Here is a 17,372-nt window from a genome sequence, read left to right as displayed (position 1 = left end):
CGAGTGGGCGTGGCAGGTGCAAAGTGCATTATATCTAAAATCAAAATGGAAGTTGGAACATTGAAACGGACGTAGAGCTGCACAACAATTTGATGACAATGTGTCGGGTGCTGCGGAAAATCGATGAAAAGAATATCGGGAATGGTGGGGATTAGAGGGGTTGGTGCGGCGGGGGCGGGGGGTGACTTTCCATGGGAAACTGCAGCGGAAAAGAGCCACGACTTTGAGTGTAGTGAAGCGTGAAGCGGCGGAAATGCTGTTGACTTTAGTCGGAAATGCCATAATCTCATGCTCATGCCAAGCCAACAGTTCGTTTATATATACATGTATACCAGCTTATATATAGACAGAACTTTTCCGTCTTTGAAATAACGCTTCATTGAAACCAATTATCAGTTCAAAACTTTCCGCTGCATACTTGCGAGCACAAAGAAAATGAACGACAACGATTTCCTATTAAGAAGTTAATCAATCAATGCTTAAGCAGATTATTATGAAATATTTGCAATAATCTTATTTAAAGTCTATATGTTACATTGAAAGCTATAAAATTGTTCTGGCAATCCCTTTCTTCCTAATCAATTATCAATCAATTTTTAAAATCCTGTTTTGCTACTGAAAACCGGAATTATCCTTGAGAATGTACTAAGACCATTACCATAATTATCGTGGAGAGTGCATGCTTATCGCATTATTGAGTTTCGAGTATTGAGTTCGAGCTCCAGTAGCAGTAGCTTCGATCTTATCTGAAAGAGTTTTATTTCCCGCAATTAGGGCACTTATTCCACGTAATGCCACTGCACGGAGTACGTCATCATGTGTGAGGTGCGGAGCGGAAAATGTTAGCGTTTTATTGGTATTTATACTTATGCGAAAAGGACCTCGGCAATTCCGATTGAGAGCTCCCTTGAGTGCACGATTTGTGATGGCGAAATCCTTGGCCCACGTCGCGCGGCATTGGGTTGGTGATGATGGTGATTGGGCCTATGATGATTGCGATTGCGATTGCCATTCCCAATCCCAGTTACAAATCTCATTCCGATGGCAGGCACCGTCTGTCTCCGGAATTCCCCAACTTCCCCCAATAAAGCTCTGGCGCTTCCTTGGCGCTGCTCATTATCCTTGGCAATGTCTTTTTAAATTGATTTTTTCGCTCTCAGCTTATTACACACACACACACAAGTGCAGCAAATTCGCGCGAGTAATTGTCGGTGCCTGTAACTCAGCCTCAATGTGTGCGATATATTTTCACTGTTTTCATTTTATTTTCATTTCATTTGCGCCGCGGGCTCCCTCTCAATTCTCGAGAGCTGTAAGTCACATGCTGGGGCACATGATTAGTTCTACTATTGGGAATATACAAGACCATCGCGGGTTTTAACTATCTAAACACAACTAGTTTTTAACTATCCGCACACAACTTGTTTTGGCCATCAAGGACTACAATTGCATCCCAGAGCACACTTACATATGCTAAACTTGGCACACTCTACGTTTTGTCACTGTTTATTGACTTAATGGCGAAGGGTCGAAGGTTGGGGAATCCGCCTACGTTTTTTGCAATGCTGTTGCGCAGGCCTTTTCATTTGGCATTAATGGGTGGTGGTAGGGTAGGGGGTTGGGGATTCCCCGCACAATTGTTGCCAACGGATTTTCGGCTTAAGTGCGAGTTCTTCTTTATATAAGCATATGCCATATGTGTTCGTATATATCGTATATATCTATATATATATATATATATACATATATCACTCGATTATATTCCAGTTTATGCATTATACATGCCTTTTCCGTTCGCATGTCTGCCCTCATCTTTTTCGTACATCTTTCGTTGTTGTCCTTGTGTAGGCCGCTTTGTTATAATCGCATTTTCAGTTATTGTTTACCACCACCACCCCTTCCATACGCCACCCATCGCCCTTCGAATCCTTCGTGCCCATCCTTGGAATGTCCTTTGTGCATTTCGAATGCGGGCAAACGGAAAATCTTGCGAGGTCCAGGTTTTGGGGCTCGCAAAAACCTACTCATGCATATTTCAGTTGGCCATCCAAACGTTCACTTTCATTCGGCTGCGTACACAGAAAGAAATATATATATATAGGCTCCAACTTTGGCACCGTATGGTGATTATTTACCAAGTGAATTACCCATTTGATTGACCATTTCCTTAGGCGTGTTAAAACTAATGACCGAAATCAAAATGGATGCGGCGTATTTAAAGTAAGCACCTCGTTATCCCCTTGCTGCTTCAAGTGCAACTTTTTGCGTGTTCAAGTTTAGTGCATTTGCTTTGATTGCATTTTGGCGACGCCATTCCACTAAGCACATATCCTTTTGCCCCCATATCCATCGCATCCATAGCGTGCAGGATATTCGCAGGAACACTTGCCCGTTTTCGGTTGCAGCTTCATGTGTATTCATTAAAAATTTAAGTGCTTATTTACACTTTGAGTGAGTTTGTTGGCTCATCGGGATGCAGGGGGAATGCAGTGGGATGCTGTGGGCGTGGGCGTGGGCGTGGCATGTGCAGCACAGGGACCACAAGTGCATTCACTTCAGCCACATGGAAAACCGCACTGCAACCAAGGACCTGCTCTCCAAATGACCCACGCCCGGCCACGCCCCACTTGGCTGGACACCGCCCTGTTTTGACAGTTAATCATATTTTGGAATGCAACATGGACATGACACCATCCACTGGCCATGGAGCACGAAGCATCGGGCTATGGCATGACTTTGTTGGACACTCGTTGCTGGCCCGCCATTCCTTTGTGTGCCCAACGGGCAACAAGGGGTTAAGGGGGTTGAGGGTGTTAAGGTGGTTGGGCTACGACCAAAAGGGGCTCCTGATGCAACTAACCACTGGTCCACGAGACGAGCTCCTTGCAAAGAGTGTAGCACGGTGCGCAATCGATCCACATAAATTGGCCATCGGCAGTGATTGAATTTCAATATGCATCGGTCAGCTGCAATTTTTTCTCAAATATTGTTAAGATTTCATAGTAACTCAATAATGGGGTTTCTGGTTTTTCTACCGAATTTTCAAGTTCTTGATATTTCCGACTGCGCACTTTATTTCGAATTGAAGTGAAATGGTCAACAGAAATTACTAAAATTGTTCTTGAAAGTTTATGTGATTTTTAAGTAATTGAACCAATATGTTTAGGCTCTACTGATATTTTATTCTGTTTTTTTATATATATAAATAATACATATAAAATGTTTTTCTGCTTCCTATATATATTCAAATCAAAGTCTTAGTCATATTATTATACCACTAATCAACGACCGTCTGCAAATTTGATATGAGCATACCTTTTATCCACCTGCAAAACAGATCGATTTATCGATGGTAACTTCTTAGGCATATCCATGCCACGCCCCTTCGCCTCGGCCGCCTCCGCCTCGGAATCGCCGTACTGAAAAATCCGGCGTAAATTTATCAGTTTACTGATAAGTGGCAGCCAACATGGCTGCTACTTGGCTTTTTGCCTCTGCCGTTGGCTTTTCTGCTAATTAATATTCAAAAACTTCTTAACAGTTTGCCGCTTTTGTTGTCGTTTGCCAGGGGAATTGATGCGGCTGCCAAGAGAGTTTAATTAAACAAATATTTGGAATTTGATTTGCAGCCAGTTGAGTTGTAGTGGTAGTGGTGGTACTTGCTGGCCAAGAATTCAAGACGACTGCCAACGGAATTCCAATTTCCTGTCCCCAATTGCCGAATGCATTATGCAAGCCACTGAGCCAACATCACAAAGGCCTCTTAAATCGAATGTAAATAGAAAAGGGACGCTGGCCAGGACTCTAGAAAGCCAATCAAAGGAATATTCGAAGCCGCAGCCATGGACAGCAGCTTAATGGCCAAATTAAGTCGGGCCATATATGTTATGCATTGTATTATACAATATATATATATCTATATGTACATACATATATGGACTGGAGAAGAAAGAGGACTTATTCCTCGAATGGCCGAGTGCACGATAATAAAGAAGAGAAATAATATACGCAAGACATCTGCTTTTGTCAGCGTTTCGGCATTTTATCATATCGCTCGTATCTCTTATCTGCCACATACTAATATGTATCTACAAGATCATGGGTTGTCAGAAGCATCTTTGGAGGCATTACTGCCTTTTATACCTTTTTGTTTTTTGCAGTTCAAAGTTCGAAAAAGTCAGTACTTGATAAATAAAAATATATATATTTATTGCTAATTTCTTAGCTACTTGTGCCGCCTCTGTTGCCTGTATTTGCATATAATTTCAGCAAATGTGTTAATTCCTGGGTATACTATATTGCGAAGTTGACATTGATCTTATGAACATACTAATGAGATCAACTTAGGCCAGACGCAATAATAAATATTATTCAAAGGCCTTATAATAAGTAAATTAAATGAAATACTCATATATTCTTGCAATTTGCTAAAGTAATTCCTACAAGTTACCCTATCTTTTCTCCAAGTGTAAGTTAGTGAATGGCAGCGCGAAGGGGTTAGTGTGTAAATGAGTGCACTCGCCGAAGAAGTTCAAGGCGATTTACCCGGCCAGTTCACATGGCAAAGAAAGAATCGTGTCTGGGGGCGATCCTTATCTTATCTGGCTACAACTGCCGGAATAGCCGAGCGCTATTTATATTTAATTTTTTTCTGTTATATTTCCAACGGGTCCAACAACAAAGTCGCCCAACTTCAAAAAGGGGGTATCTCTGAATATGACCTCATAGATTATGGCCGGGAATCCTTGGCCACTTGAAAGCGTTATTCAAAACTGGACTGATCTCAAGTAGATAGATCCCTATCTATATCGCTCTTCGATTTCGATTCCAGCGATTCGAGCGATTGCTCAGTTACTCGCCGCCAATTCTCGCTCACCTGGCCTTATCAGGTAGACGATAAGCTGACTGCTTTTTGCATTCTCCAAACGATGTGGCTGTGGCTTCTGCTTCTGCCTCTGTCAGCTGTTTGCTGTTTGCTATTTTACCGCTGGCGATCGACGGCGGTACAATCGACACAATCCCCAACGTCGCACCGAAAAAATTTAAATCAGTTCTCATTCAGCGACGCGTCAACGGAATTCGTTGAACCGCACCGCTTCGCCGCTTGAAAGCCATTTGTTTCCGTTTTGCCGCCGTATCGTTTACTGTTTTCGTTTCACTCTCAAATCGAATCAAATGAAATCGCATCAAATCGCATCGCATCGAATCGTATCACATCGAATCCAAATCCGAATTCAAATCGAATCGAATAACGTACGCATAGCGCGAGAGGCAAATTTCCAATTGCCAATAAATAACGAAGAAAATACGACGAAAATGCTTGGACTCTAAGTGAATTGTTTATTTTAACGTTATTGTCGCGCATTTGCCGACCATTCGAATATATGTGCAATGTTTAACTCACGTTCATGGAATTTGTGTGGATTGTTATTCGGTAGGTAGGAGCAATTGAAGACTAGAAAACCGCAATCCCTAAATGATGAAGAAAAACAAAAAAACAAAATATTAAGAGCAATTCAAGGGTCAGCTAGCAATTTGCAAATTAAATATTTGCTTTGGCTTGGGTAGGCGGTTACGAAAAGGATTCAGCGGTCAAAAGAAAACCCAATATGCCCACAGATTTGGTTAACTTTATCCCAAAAGTCGCTTCAAAGGGGAAAAAGGTGAAAGAAAGTTGTAATCGCGCTTGTTTCTTGTATCTTAGCCCCACGCAAATAAATAAAAGCTTGTCAGAACATTTTTAATACCCCTTTGTTCGACATTCAAACTTTTTGTTCTATTTGATCGTAACTATAAATGTTTTATTTTAAGACTTTTACCAATGAAATCTTAGCACTTTTACGAGTAGCTAACAATGTTTAAAATAGCTTATGAAATTATTGAAATGATAGATTGTGTTGGGGGCATTTTTAGATTTGTTACTCCGCACCTTATCTATTAATTTTTTTTTTATTCCACCAACTTCTATTTTTGGACCGACTTTTTAGCGGCTTCTTAATGAACAACCAAGTCGCTTTGTATGGGGAATGCTTTTATGATTAACTTAGCAACTTTGTTCGTTTTGTTTGAACGTTTCGCTCGAGTGCCGCCCACGGGTCGTATACGCGATGCGATTGGGCATCCAACATTTAAGTTTCTTTTGCTTTTTGATTTTCCCAGCGATTTTTGGCTGCATTTGGGCTGCTGCTTTCGTTTGGCTTTTGGCTTCTGGCTCTCTGGGCACCCATCGTTCGCCCATTTCCCGATAAGATTGTCAGAAATTGAAGGCCGAATGAAATCAACAATCGCAAATCAGCTGGCAAATATCAGAAGTCAAAAATCGGAAATCAGAAATCAAAGCCGATGTCGCGTGACTTGCGCTGCGGCAATTTTTGGTGATAATCAAAAATGAGAAATACTACTGGCAAAGGAAATTAAAAAGCGTTTCAAAAGGAATTTTTACGAGGGCCATAAATCAGAGATTTATCACAGTGGCCGGCAGTCCACGTAGTGACGAACAGCACTGTATGTGCACATAATTTTTGGAAATTGTATTTTCTTAAAAAAAAATCATTTTTCGTTACAAAAGTAAAGATATTAGAACTCTGGTGTGTTGGTGGTGAGGTGCGATCGTCACTAGTTTTTGGGTCGTTGATATGTGTTTTTGTTTAATGTTTTTTTTAAATAATATCATACAGTTGAAATAAAGTGAAAAATGCCAGATTCTCAGTGCAATTTTGTGCGATTCGCCTGGGGAAATAATAGCTCGGAAAGCCATTGACCCATTTGCGAAATGGCAAAGATTTGGGGTCCCTTGGCCGTGACCTTTGACCTCGCACCCACCGCCACGCCCATTCGCAATGGCAGCCTCCGTTGCTCCGTTAAATAATACGCTAATCCCCGCATTTCAACCCCTTTGTTGCTATTAATTATAATTTTGTTTACTTTTATTCTTGTGCCACACGATTTGCGGACTCTTTTAGTCGCGTAATTGTTTAAAAATTTATACTTCTAAAAGTCAAAAGAGCTAAAATGCTGTTTTTAGAAATTGAAATTAAATCATGTTTACATTCCAGTATTTATTATTGCCGAAAGGAATGACAAGCCACTTAAATTGTATTAATAATATTTAATAGACGTACTAATATCATTAACTAGGATAAATTTTAGATACACTATATCTTGCAATACTATTTAAGCATTTCGTTCCTTTACTTGCAGTCGCGCCGCCAGTCGGTGAGCTCCAGGGCGATGCCGCCGGGCGTTCTGGTCAACGATAGCCGTGCGAACTCCACCGATGACATCCAGATCGCCTTGGCGCCCCACATCCAGACCTACCTGAGCCAGACGGGCCGGCGGCACTCCTGCTGCAGCGTGATGCTCCCAGTGGCATTCGAGCGGGCGGCGGCCAAATCCTGGCTGGACCCCAAGTTCGATTCCCCGGTCCTCGAGGAGCAGTACCAGGCCAGCGTCTTTCCACACGTCCGCATGCGATACAGGTGAGGGATATAGACGCCACATGCAGTCTATGCAATATATCCGAAACAAAATTACAACTTTCCTTCACTCTAAATCAGTGAAGGCAACAAAATTTTAAAGTACCTTATTTCCCCTTTCCAAATTCAGATTCATATGATTTGTGTTCTTAAATTATATGCTTTATTTTGGGTTTGAATATTTTTATCAGTAGCATTGGGTTTTCCCGCGCTCTTGTAATTAAAATCACAGAGGGATGGCATCCAAAACGGAATTAAATCTGAAGGGGGGTCAGTGGGTCAACCCGTCCATCATCGTGGCTTCCACCCAACTGCTCAAGTACTCAACTATGCAAATCGAGCTGTCAGCCAGCGCAATCAAAAGAACAAATAGGCCAACTCTACCAGGGGAATACAGTCAGTTTAAAGCTTTTACAACGTCATTTATTCACCCCGATTTGGAACAATTTAAATATCTTTTCGTTTAAATCGTTATAAATACGTAAAAAATGGTGTGCAAAATGGAAAAACCTTTAGAAAGTGAGGCAAATGCATTGAGCACGAAAATAAATGGCTAACAAATGCTGGCTGCACCCACTAGTTTATTTTTAGTAATTGTGGCGGAATGGAAAATCTAAAAACTTTCAGTACCTAAAAATCCTCAAAAAATCCTATTAAATATGTATTTATTATTATACACTTCAAACCACTTTTCCACATCCAATTATGTGTTTAAAAGTCACAGGTTCGCTGACACCTGGCGGAGATTCCATTTAGCCCAAAGACCCCAACGACTGCCTTCCGCCTGGATAGACCCTTTTTTACTAACCCTTTTGCAGGTGTACGGTGCCATGGAATTGCAGGGGAGTCCAACACACGGACGTGCATGCAATCAACACGACGCCAAAGAACATGGGTTTCTGGTCGGGATCAGGGGAACAGGGGTCCGGAATTAGTGGCAAAGGGGCTGGTAACTGCGCAGGATGGCGAAATTGCCGCCATAAATGCTCTGTTGGCGTGTGCCTACCCAAAAGAGGTGGACGAAGGGGGGTATGGGTTACGGGGTAAGAGGTATGGGTTAAGGGGCTTGGGGTTAGTTGCAGGTCAATGCCATCTCGGGCCATTTGGCGGCCAATTGCAGCAGTTTCGCGTGCGGCACCAGAAATAGGCAAACAACCAATCGATTTGGCTGCCAGTCCTGTCACCTGGGGAATTTTTAAACCAAATATATTAAGTTCGCTTGGGGATGAAGCTAACTTTTCAAAAATCTAGTGAAGGCATTAACTTTCATTTGGTATTTTTCTGTCTAATGAGTTTGCTACCCATATTTTGTACTTTAGACATGTGTGCAATCTCCATCTTAGCCAAATGTTTTTACAATTTCCCTAAATTGGTTCGAATCACCTGTGATTCCTGGAAGTTGCCATTTGCACTACTTCATTTACTAGGACTTTAAAATAGAAAAGTTTCTCGAACCAGCTTTTGGCATATGTAAGCCTCGGAAAGTTTTAAGTTCGTCAAGTCCGAAATTTGAATTTTCCAAGATGGAAGGCGCAGTTGCTCTGCACTTGACACTTTTTCACTTGGGGAACTTTTGATGGAGAGACCAAGGGTGCTACCAACCAAAGTTGCTCGAAACAATGGCGACAGCTCCTGGTCCCAACAGCTGGCTAAGCCATCAACAATGGCCGGAGATTAGCGGGCAGGTGGTGGTCGTCATCTGGGCAGCATTACCCGTTTAGTTCCGCAATGACCTCTGCTCCCTGGAGCGGAACCAAGTGGGTGATGAATGCAGTTCCACTGGCAAAAGTTCCCATGGTGACAGCTTGGAAAGTTGAGTTGAGTAAGCCGCTTTCTCCGCTTACCGCTCCAGTTCTCAGCCGCTTTCCTTTCGCTGCAGTTGGCGTTAATTAGGATGAATAGCACTGCCTGCCTGCAAGCGAAAGTTAAATGGGATGAACGTAAGAATCTTGAAGTGCTTGCCATCGCTGGCAACTGGGAAAAAACCCCAGCGCCACCCAGTTGGGTCAAGTCCTTGGCTTCTTGGGCATATTGTACTGCACCTAACCCATTAATCTTTAAAGTTCAAAGCTTTGGTTGCCATAAATGTTCCCTTCGTTGCATGCAGTCGTGGCTGGTCTTTAAAAATTAGTTACTTATACCATTAAAACGGAAATACAATCCCAATTATTTCCTTTTCGCTTCTGGGATCTCGTTTCTAATGATTATATACGTCTGCCTTTCAGGTTCACCCTCTCGTACATCCTGCTCTGCTCGCTGATGTGGTGCCTGTACTTTGTGGTGGATGGCGGATCGGAGGACTTCTGGCGCCCAATCTCTAGCTCCTTTTCGATGCTCTCGCTGGTCACCATCATGGCGTTGTGCTTCACCCATTGGGACCTGTACAGGGAGCACCGAACGGTGACCTCGGCGGTAACTGCGCTGCTACTTTGCGGCGCCTCATTGGCATTCCTCACCTACACGGGCCGGGCGTTCAGTCCGCTGGGTCATTTCGCCATCTGCCTGGAGATCGTTCTGCTGATCTACACGGCTCTACCGATGCCCTTGTGGCTGGGCGCCAGTACGGCGATTAGCTATTCGATTGCCTTCGAGATGGTCTCGCACATGGTAATCGGATGCAGTGCGATTCATGGAGGTCCCATGCACGGCGGAGGTGGAGCAGCTGGGGGATCAGGAATGGAAGCCAACGGAGATCCCAGCAATAGGATACTCATACTGCGGATAATGGCCCATCTGAGTGTGCATTTGGTGGGCGTGCATGTGCTGATCATGAATCTGGTGCGCATGCGCGGCACCTTCATGAAGGTGGGTCAGAATCTCCTCGTGCGTCGTCAATTGGAGATGGAAAAGCAGCTCAAGGAGAAGATGATACACTCGGTGATGCCGCCGAAAGTGGCCGATATGCTGCTCAATGAGGGTGGTCCGTCGGGTCTGGATGCCGGTGGATTGCCACCGGAATCCCACTACATGCGACCACGTGCCTCCAACGATGTGAAGTCCCTGTTCCGACCATTCCACATGCACAGCATGGAGAACGTGAGCATTCTATTCGCGGACATCGTTGGCTTCACCCGCATGTCCTCCACGAAAACAGCCGAACAGTTAGTGGAGATACTCAACGATCTCTTCGAGCGTTTTGACGACCTTTGCTCGCTGAGTGGCTGCGAGAAGATCTCCACGCTGGGCGATTGCTACTACTGCGTGTCCGGTTGTCCAGAGCCACGGGCGGATCACGCCATTTGCTGTGTGGAAATGGGTCTGGGCATGATTGATGCCATGCGCTGCTTCGATGCCCAGCGCCACGAGGGTGTCAAGATGCGAGTGGGCGTCCACACGGGAACAGTTCTCTGCGGGATCGTCGGCACGAGGCGGGTGAAGTTCGATGTGTGGAGCAACGACGTCAGCCTGGCCAATAAGTAAGTTGTCGTGTGGGTATCACTGCCAAAGATTACAGTTGCCTAACTTCCGCTTTATCCCTATCCCAGAATGGAATCCTCGGGCAAACCGGAGCAGGTGCACATCTCGCAGGAGACATCCAGCTTTTTGGGCGATGCCTACTACTTGGAGGAGGGCGAGGAGGTGTTTGGTGAGTGTGCTCTTTGACTACTTCCATCCGGAAATCCCCTAAAGCGTGTCATTCCATCAGGTCATCGTACTTACTTCGTGGTGGGAAGACGACGCGACTTCACACGAACCAATAGCCTGAGTCCCAGCATGCCTGCGAATGCCACTGGCAGTTCCCTGCTCTTGCCCGGCGCCCATGGCGCCTCCCTTTCCCAGAGTGCCACCAATGTGTCGGCGGTGCAGCCGAACGTTCCTCCGGCCTCGCCGGTGGGTCAGCTATCCAGCTCGCTGAATCCCTCGCCGGTACTCTCCATGCGACCGCGTCTCACCTCGTTGAGCATGAAGATGCGTAAGAAGTCGCAGAGCCGCGACCGGGATGTGGAACGTGGCATCATCCATCCGGCGGCAGCGGGAATTCCTCCGGTGATTGTGGTGCGGGAACGACCGAAGATCATCATTACCACCAAGTCCCTGCCCGGCAGTCTGGACTCTGATGAACAACCACCAGTCAGTCCACCGTTGCTACCGCCGGCAAATCCACCAGCGGCCGAAACGCGATCGAAGATCAAGCTAAAGGTGTGGAAAATTCCTCGATTCCTTAAGCGATTTGAGGATTTAACCAACAGGAGCAGCTGTGGCGGCAGCTCCTCCGCCGGTCATCTGGACAAGGAAAGAGAGAGGGAGCGGGAGAAGGAGAAGGAGGAGCTGCACCAGCATAATCAACTGAATCCCGAGGAGACCTTGGCATTCATGGACAACCAGATGCAAAATGGCAACGGTTGTGGCTATCAGCAGTTGCCCGTTTTGGTAGAGTCCAACCATCGCACTCAGACCCTGGACATTCCGGCCGCTCGTCCGGTGCTCCATCATGCAGCTACATCCACGGCACTGGCAAGCAGTGTGCTCAGATCGCCGGAGGCGGGAGTCAGTGGAGGCGGGGGTTGCTGTTCTCCTGGTCAGTACTCCATGTACGATGACATCATCGATGTGCGATCCTACATCAGTCAGTCACGGAGCGATATATCTCCATTCGGTCGTTCGGGCAGCTATAGATCGCAATGTGGCCGCCAGTCAACGGGAGGGGTGAACGGAGCAGGACCAGCAGGAGTTGGGGCCGAAGGAAGAGCTGGTACCTCCCAGACAGCGCCGCCAGTAGAGCAATCGCCACTCCCGCGACCACGAGCATCCACCTTGGCAACCGGTAGACCCACACCGAATAGCCTGGAACCGGGCCCTTCCTCAACGAGTCCCTGTTGCTTGCCAGCTCCGGGCAACTCCGTCGGAGGTGGTGGCATCTTTCCGCCCACGCACTCCCGCCAGTCGAGCATCTGCCCATCGGCCACGTCGCGCAAGGATTCCGGGATCAAGAGCAACTCGCGCAGATCCTCGATCCAACAGCAAATCTATGCACTCAACCAGACGGCGATTAGTCAGCACAGGGTCTCCGGTTACTTTACCAGCTCCACGTCCAGTATCTCCAATTTGGGAGAGGTCCAGGGACTGGGTCTTCCGCTGGCGGTACAACCGCCACCGCCTCTTTTGATGCCCGCCTGCTCTTCGCAAATGGCGGATCCACTGGCCGCCTGCCTGCAGCAATTGCGCAAGCAATCGGATCTTCAGCTTATCCGTTGCGTTCGGGATAATGCCAGGTCGCAGAGGAGCTATCTGGTCAAACCGCCGTTGCGGAAATTCAGTTTATACTTCAAGTCACGGCAGTTGGAACGCGATTTCCGCTCGAAGGCCCATCGTTTTGGAGCGGAAAATGAGACGGAAGGACCGCCGACTTTGGCCACGCCACGCTATAATACCTACATTGATATATTCGTGGGGATTGCGGTTTATCTGTGCATCTCCGTCTCGCTGTTTTTGATGACCCAGAACACGGTGTCGCCCAGCTTCCGGCTGTGGGTGACCTTGTTCTCCTGCTTCACAGGCATCCAAGTGTTCGCCCTCTTCCTCTTCACAAGGCAAATGTGTCGCCGGCAGAGCGGTAGCAATGTTAGCAATCGATTCCGTTCCAAGTCGACGACCAGTGAGGATTTGGAGCGGGATGAGCGAGGAGCTGCACCGGGAGGAAGACCACATTTTGAGTCCTGTGCCGATCGCATTTTCGAGGCCATATCCAGCTGGTATCCGTGGCACATTTGCCTGGCCGTTCTGATGGCCATGCCAGTGCTGTTGATCATCGCCAACTTTCTGCTCCTGGACTTGGAGCAACTGGAGGCGTTTGAGTACCATTATGGATTCCTGATCTTTGTGTGCATCGTGCACTTCTGCAATTTCACACAGCTGAATTGTTGGGTGCGGAATGTACTGGCCTTTTTGGCAGCCCTCTGCTTTATTGGCATTGCAGTGTCCCAGTTGATGGTCTACAGTCACAATCGGAGTGACCAGCAGCAGGATCAGGAGGCGTCGAATTTCATCCAGGAGATCAAGTGGTTTCAGGACTATCATGTGGAAATCTATCTGGATCTGCTGCTCATCCTGGTGTTGGTCTGGTTCCTTAATCGCGAATTTGAGATTGGTTATCGGCTGACCTTCTACGGCAATGCGGTGGCCAATCAGGATAAGGTCCGAGTGCAGAACATGAAGAACCAGGCCGACATGCTGCTCCACAACATTATACCCAAGCACGTGGCTGAGCATCTGAAGAACACGGCCAAGTACTCGGAGAACCATCACAACATAGCCATCATCTTTGCCTCGATCGTGAACTTCAATGAGATGTACGACGAGAGTTATCTGGGTGGCAAGGAGTTCCTGCGAGTGCTCAACGAGCTGATTGGTGACTTTGATGAGCTGCTCTCACGTCCGGAATTCCGGGCTGTGGAGAAGATCAAGACAATTGGTTCGACCTTCATGGCGGCCAGTGGATTGGATCCCTCGCATCGCGGCACGGGGGACGAACATATTCACACACTAATGGAGTTCTCAATCGCCATGCAGGAGGTGGTGGATGCCTTCAACAAGGATCTGTTGGAATTCAATCTCATCCTGCGGATTGGCATGAACATTGGCGATGTGACGGCGGGAGTAATCGGTACTAGCAAGCTGTATTACGATATTTGGGGCGATGCAGTCAATGTGGCCTCCAGAATGGACTCCACCGGGCTACCCAATCGCATTCAGGTGGGCAAGGATTGCCTGCCCTTCCTCACCAATCGCTATGAGTTCGAGCCACGTGGCAGTGTCTATGTAAAGGGCAAAGATCACATGGAGGTGTTCCTCTACACGACACGAAGAGATAATCCACTGGATGATGACGAGGCTGATAAGGTTGAACAATTGGGCACCAAGAAGATGGAGCACGAGGGGCGGGATGAGGATGTGGTGCAGGGCGAGCAGCAAGCGGAGGACAAAGACGAGGAGGAGGAGGAAGAGGAGGAGGATGATGACTTGCACTCCAGTGAGACCACCACGCTCTTCAAGTCACAGGAATCGCTGCAGGCGAATGGTGGCAGCCACTTGGCACCCAACGCCGCAGCCACCAGCCACACCCACACAATTACCCTAACCAACAACAACAACCATAACAGCAGCAACATCAACAACAACATTGCCACCAGCAACACAACAACAACAGCCAACAACAACTCAATGCCAGTGGAAACTTAGGAAAATTGCGGGGTAGCAAGGCACTTGAAAAATGGTTTCAAAATTGCATTTAATGACTCTAACGGTAGGGCAGCAAGTTTCCCGGACAACCAGACCATCCGTCGTCGACAACCACAAGTGGCTAAGAGTATGGAGCTGTTGCCAGAAAACCAAACCAGATCCAGGGGATAAAAAATCGGTGGGGCGGGGCGAGGAATTACCCGAAGGGGTGGGGGGTTGAAAATTAAAAAAAGCAACCGTGTTTTTTGTGATATAAATGAATATGAATAGATAGAAACGTTAGGAACGATAGAATCGGGTAAAAGTTGCTAGTGATTGATTGGTTAATTGATTGATCCATCGATTGATTGTTGTTAACTGCGTTTTTCGGGATGGCTAACGTGTTGGAGCATTGAAACTCCAAACAGAAGCAGACCATTCGGCATATGCAAAATATGTGTGTGTTTAAGTGTTACTAGCCGCCAGTTGACTCATCTGCACAACCAAACGAAGTGCTTTCTTTCCATTCTACCACTGTTTTTTTTTTCAAATAGAATTAACTACACTTAATTAAACTAATGGAAATATGTGGCTTTAAATGGTAGTAGCGAAATATAGATGTGGATTGTATGTAGATTCAATGTACCATAGAGTTAACCCACTATGCATATAAGTAACTAAATAACAATTTTTTTGAGCCAACGAATGGATATTACCTGTATGTATTGGCCCGTTGTTCGATGTTGATCAATGTGTGTATATAAATGTACGTAGCTAAAGTTAAACGATTGCTGATTGTGTTTCGCAGACGAAGATCTGTTGCCATATAAGCGGGGTTTTTTGGGGTCGGATTATTTCGGATTTCGAAGAATCATAACCAAATGATAATTTCGTCGTCTGTTTTTAGCTATTACATCGCAGTAAATGGCGTGGAAATTGGTTTCCCAGTGTAGCTTCATATATTTTTTTTAAAGTTTTTTTTCTAGTAAAGCAGTTATACGATCTACATATGTATGTAGTTATAACATGCAGCTTTTACATAAAATGTACCCCAGCAAACGACCGAAAAGTATGCACCAAAATGCTTGCCATACACACACAAAGACACGCACTCACCCACCAAAAAAAAAAGCTTTCACCACACTCACGCACACACACACACACACACACACCAACCCCCAAGACACCGGAAAAAATAATTTTATAGCCTTTTGTATAATTTTTTTATACAAACACACCTTTTGTGCAATGCAACATTGCCAGTTTCTAATGGTAAACTTAAGCAGAACTCTATTTCCGCCACGAAAAAAAAAATAAGAAAAAATCAAAAAAACGAATTACCAAAATCAGTGAAAATATATTGCAATGTAAACGTGTATGTGTATCGAAACCTATGGACCCTATTGTATTTTTATATTAACAACAAACAAGTATTTTCTACTAATTTATTGAGCGAAAAAAAAAACTAAAAAGACGTACATTTTTTTCTTGTCTTTTTGAAACCTCTAAGTGTACATACTGCATAATATATATATATATATATACAAATGATATATATGTATATATATGAATATTTATATTTATAATTGTATATTTTTATAAAACAAAAACGAAACTGAGAAAAAAAAACAATTGAACTCAAAGAGCGAATGATATTTATGAGAAGTCTAGCAGTCCTGTTTACGATGTGTAGAAATGTTTAAATGTTGTTAACGCTGAGATACAAACAGCAGCCATCCATGGCCATAACCAAATGTATGTGGATCCTACGTGTGTCCTACGTGTGTTTTAGCAAACGATTTCAAAGAGTTTATCGAAATGTTATAGGCAAACCTACTAAGCGCGATGTGTAGAAATAAAAATAAACCAAGGCAGCAGTCTTATATTGTATGTACTTAAAAGAATATTGTTGCATTTCATTTTTTAGCTGGGAAGAACGGCTTACAATCGAAGTGAAAACTGCAAATACAATTGGTTCGTTTAGTTATTTAATTATTTTTATTATTTGGCGGCTACTCATTAGCAAGGCCGCTGTGAAGGCGTGTCACAGGCAAGCAAAACTGGCCAAAACCATTGGGTTCTACTATTTTCTGCTGCCCTCGACATGTTCAAGTTGCATATTACATATTTACAAGTTGCTAGTGTTGCACATATACACATACAGACATTTTACAGTTTTGGAGATATATATAGTTAAATATATATATAAATATATATATATATAGCGAGATATATGCGGGACATATGTTTCCGAATACGGGCGACACGATTGCACGTTTACAAGTGGGTTTAAAATATGCTAAAATTATCCAATAAAAAAAACACACGACAACATAAAGACGCGACTATTCTACAACAATCAGGAGTCGCTGAGGATGTCCTTCAATATCGAGCTGGAGTTGCGTGTGGGCGCAAATTCGTTGGAGCCCATGGCCAGCAGCTGTGGTGAGCCACCCACGGGCGGCGTGCGAGGAGCCGCAGGATCCTGCTGACTTGCTGCTGGTGTCGCCGGTGAAAATGAAGAAGAAGCCTGCGGAAGATGGCCTGACGTGGCAGCTGTGGAAGTGGTGGCACTGGCGGATGTCACTCCATCCATCTGGCCCGTCATGCTCAGCAACGTGGGTCGCGATTGCGCCTGCGGCTGCGACTCCTGCTCCAGGAATTGAACGAAGGCCTGCACCAGGTTCTCATTGCCACGCGAAGATCCTGATGAATAGATACGTATATCAGATACGATTT

The 17,372-nt window shown here is 45.3% G+C and overlaps 2 protein-coding genes across 7 annotated transcripts in view; one reads left to right on the top strand and one right to left on the bottom strand.

Annotated features, from left to right (window-relative positions):
* The window catches only part of Ac13E (Adenylyl cyclase 13E), a 43,402-nt gene extending 26,885 nt beyond the window's left edge, over positions 1 to 16,517 (top strand). The window contains exons 1-5 of one of the 3 annotated variants that reach the window (NM_001014745.2): positions 5,231 to 5,434; positions 7,201 to 7,478; positions 9,701 to 10,891; positions 10,961 to 11,061; positions 11,122 to 16,517. In NM_001014745.2, the coding sequence (NP_001014745.1) occupies positions 7,231 to 7,478; positions 9,701 to 10,891; positions 10,961 to 11,061; positions 11,122 to 14,654 (5,073 nt within the window). In that variant the 5' untranslated portion in view covers positions 5,231 to 5,434; positions 7,201 to 7,230 and the 3' untranslated portion in view covers positions 14,655 to 16,517. Of the gene's footprint in view, positions 1 to 5,230; positions 5,435 to 7,200; positions 7,479 to 9,700; positions 10,892 to 10,960; positions 11,062 to 11,121 lie in introns of those variants that run through there. The other 2 variants (NM_057951.3, NM_001272646.2) reach the window with 2 other exon arrangements.
* The window catches only part of Gmap (Golgi microtubule-associated protein), a 24,302-nt gene continuing 23,100 nt past the window's right edge, over positions 16,171 to 17,372 (bottom strand). For 3 of the 4 annotated variants that reach the window (NM_001370008.1, NM_176734.2, NM_176735.3), the window contains one exon: positions 16,611 to 17,339. In NM_001370008.1, coding sequence (NP_001356946.1) covers positions 16,984 to 17,339 — 356 coding nt within the window. In that variant the 3' untranslated portion in view covers positions 16,611 to 16,983. Of the gene's footprint in view, positions 17,340 to 17,372 lie in introns of all 4 variants that reach the window. The other variant, NM_001298345.1, reaches the window with a different exon arrangement.

Source organism: Drosophila melanogaster, chromosome X (assembly GCF_000001215.4).
Source record: "Drosophila melanogaster chromosome X".
NCBI lineage: Eukaryota > Metazoa > Arthropoda > Insecta > Diptera > Drosophilidae > Drosophila > Drosophila melanogaster.
This window is presented reverse-complemented; position numbering and strand designations above follow the sequence as displayed.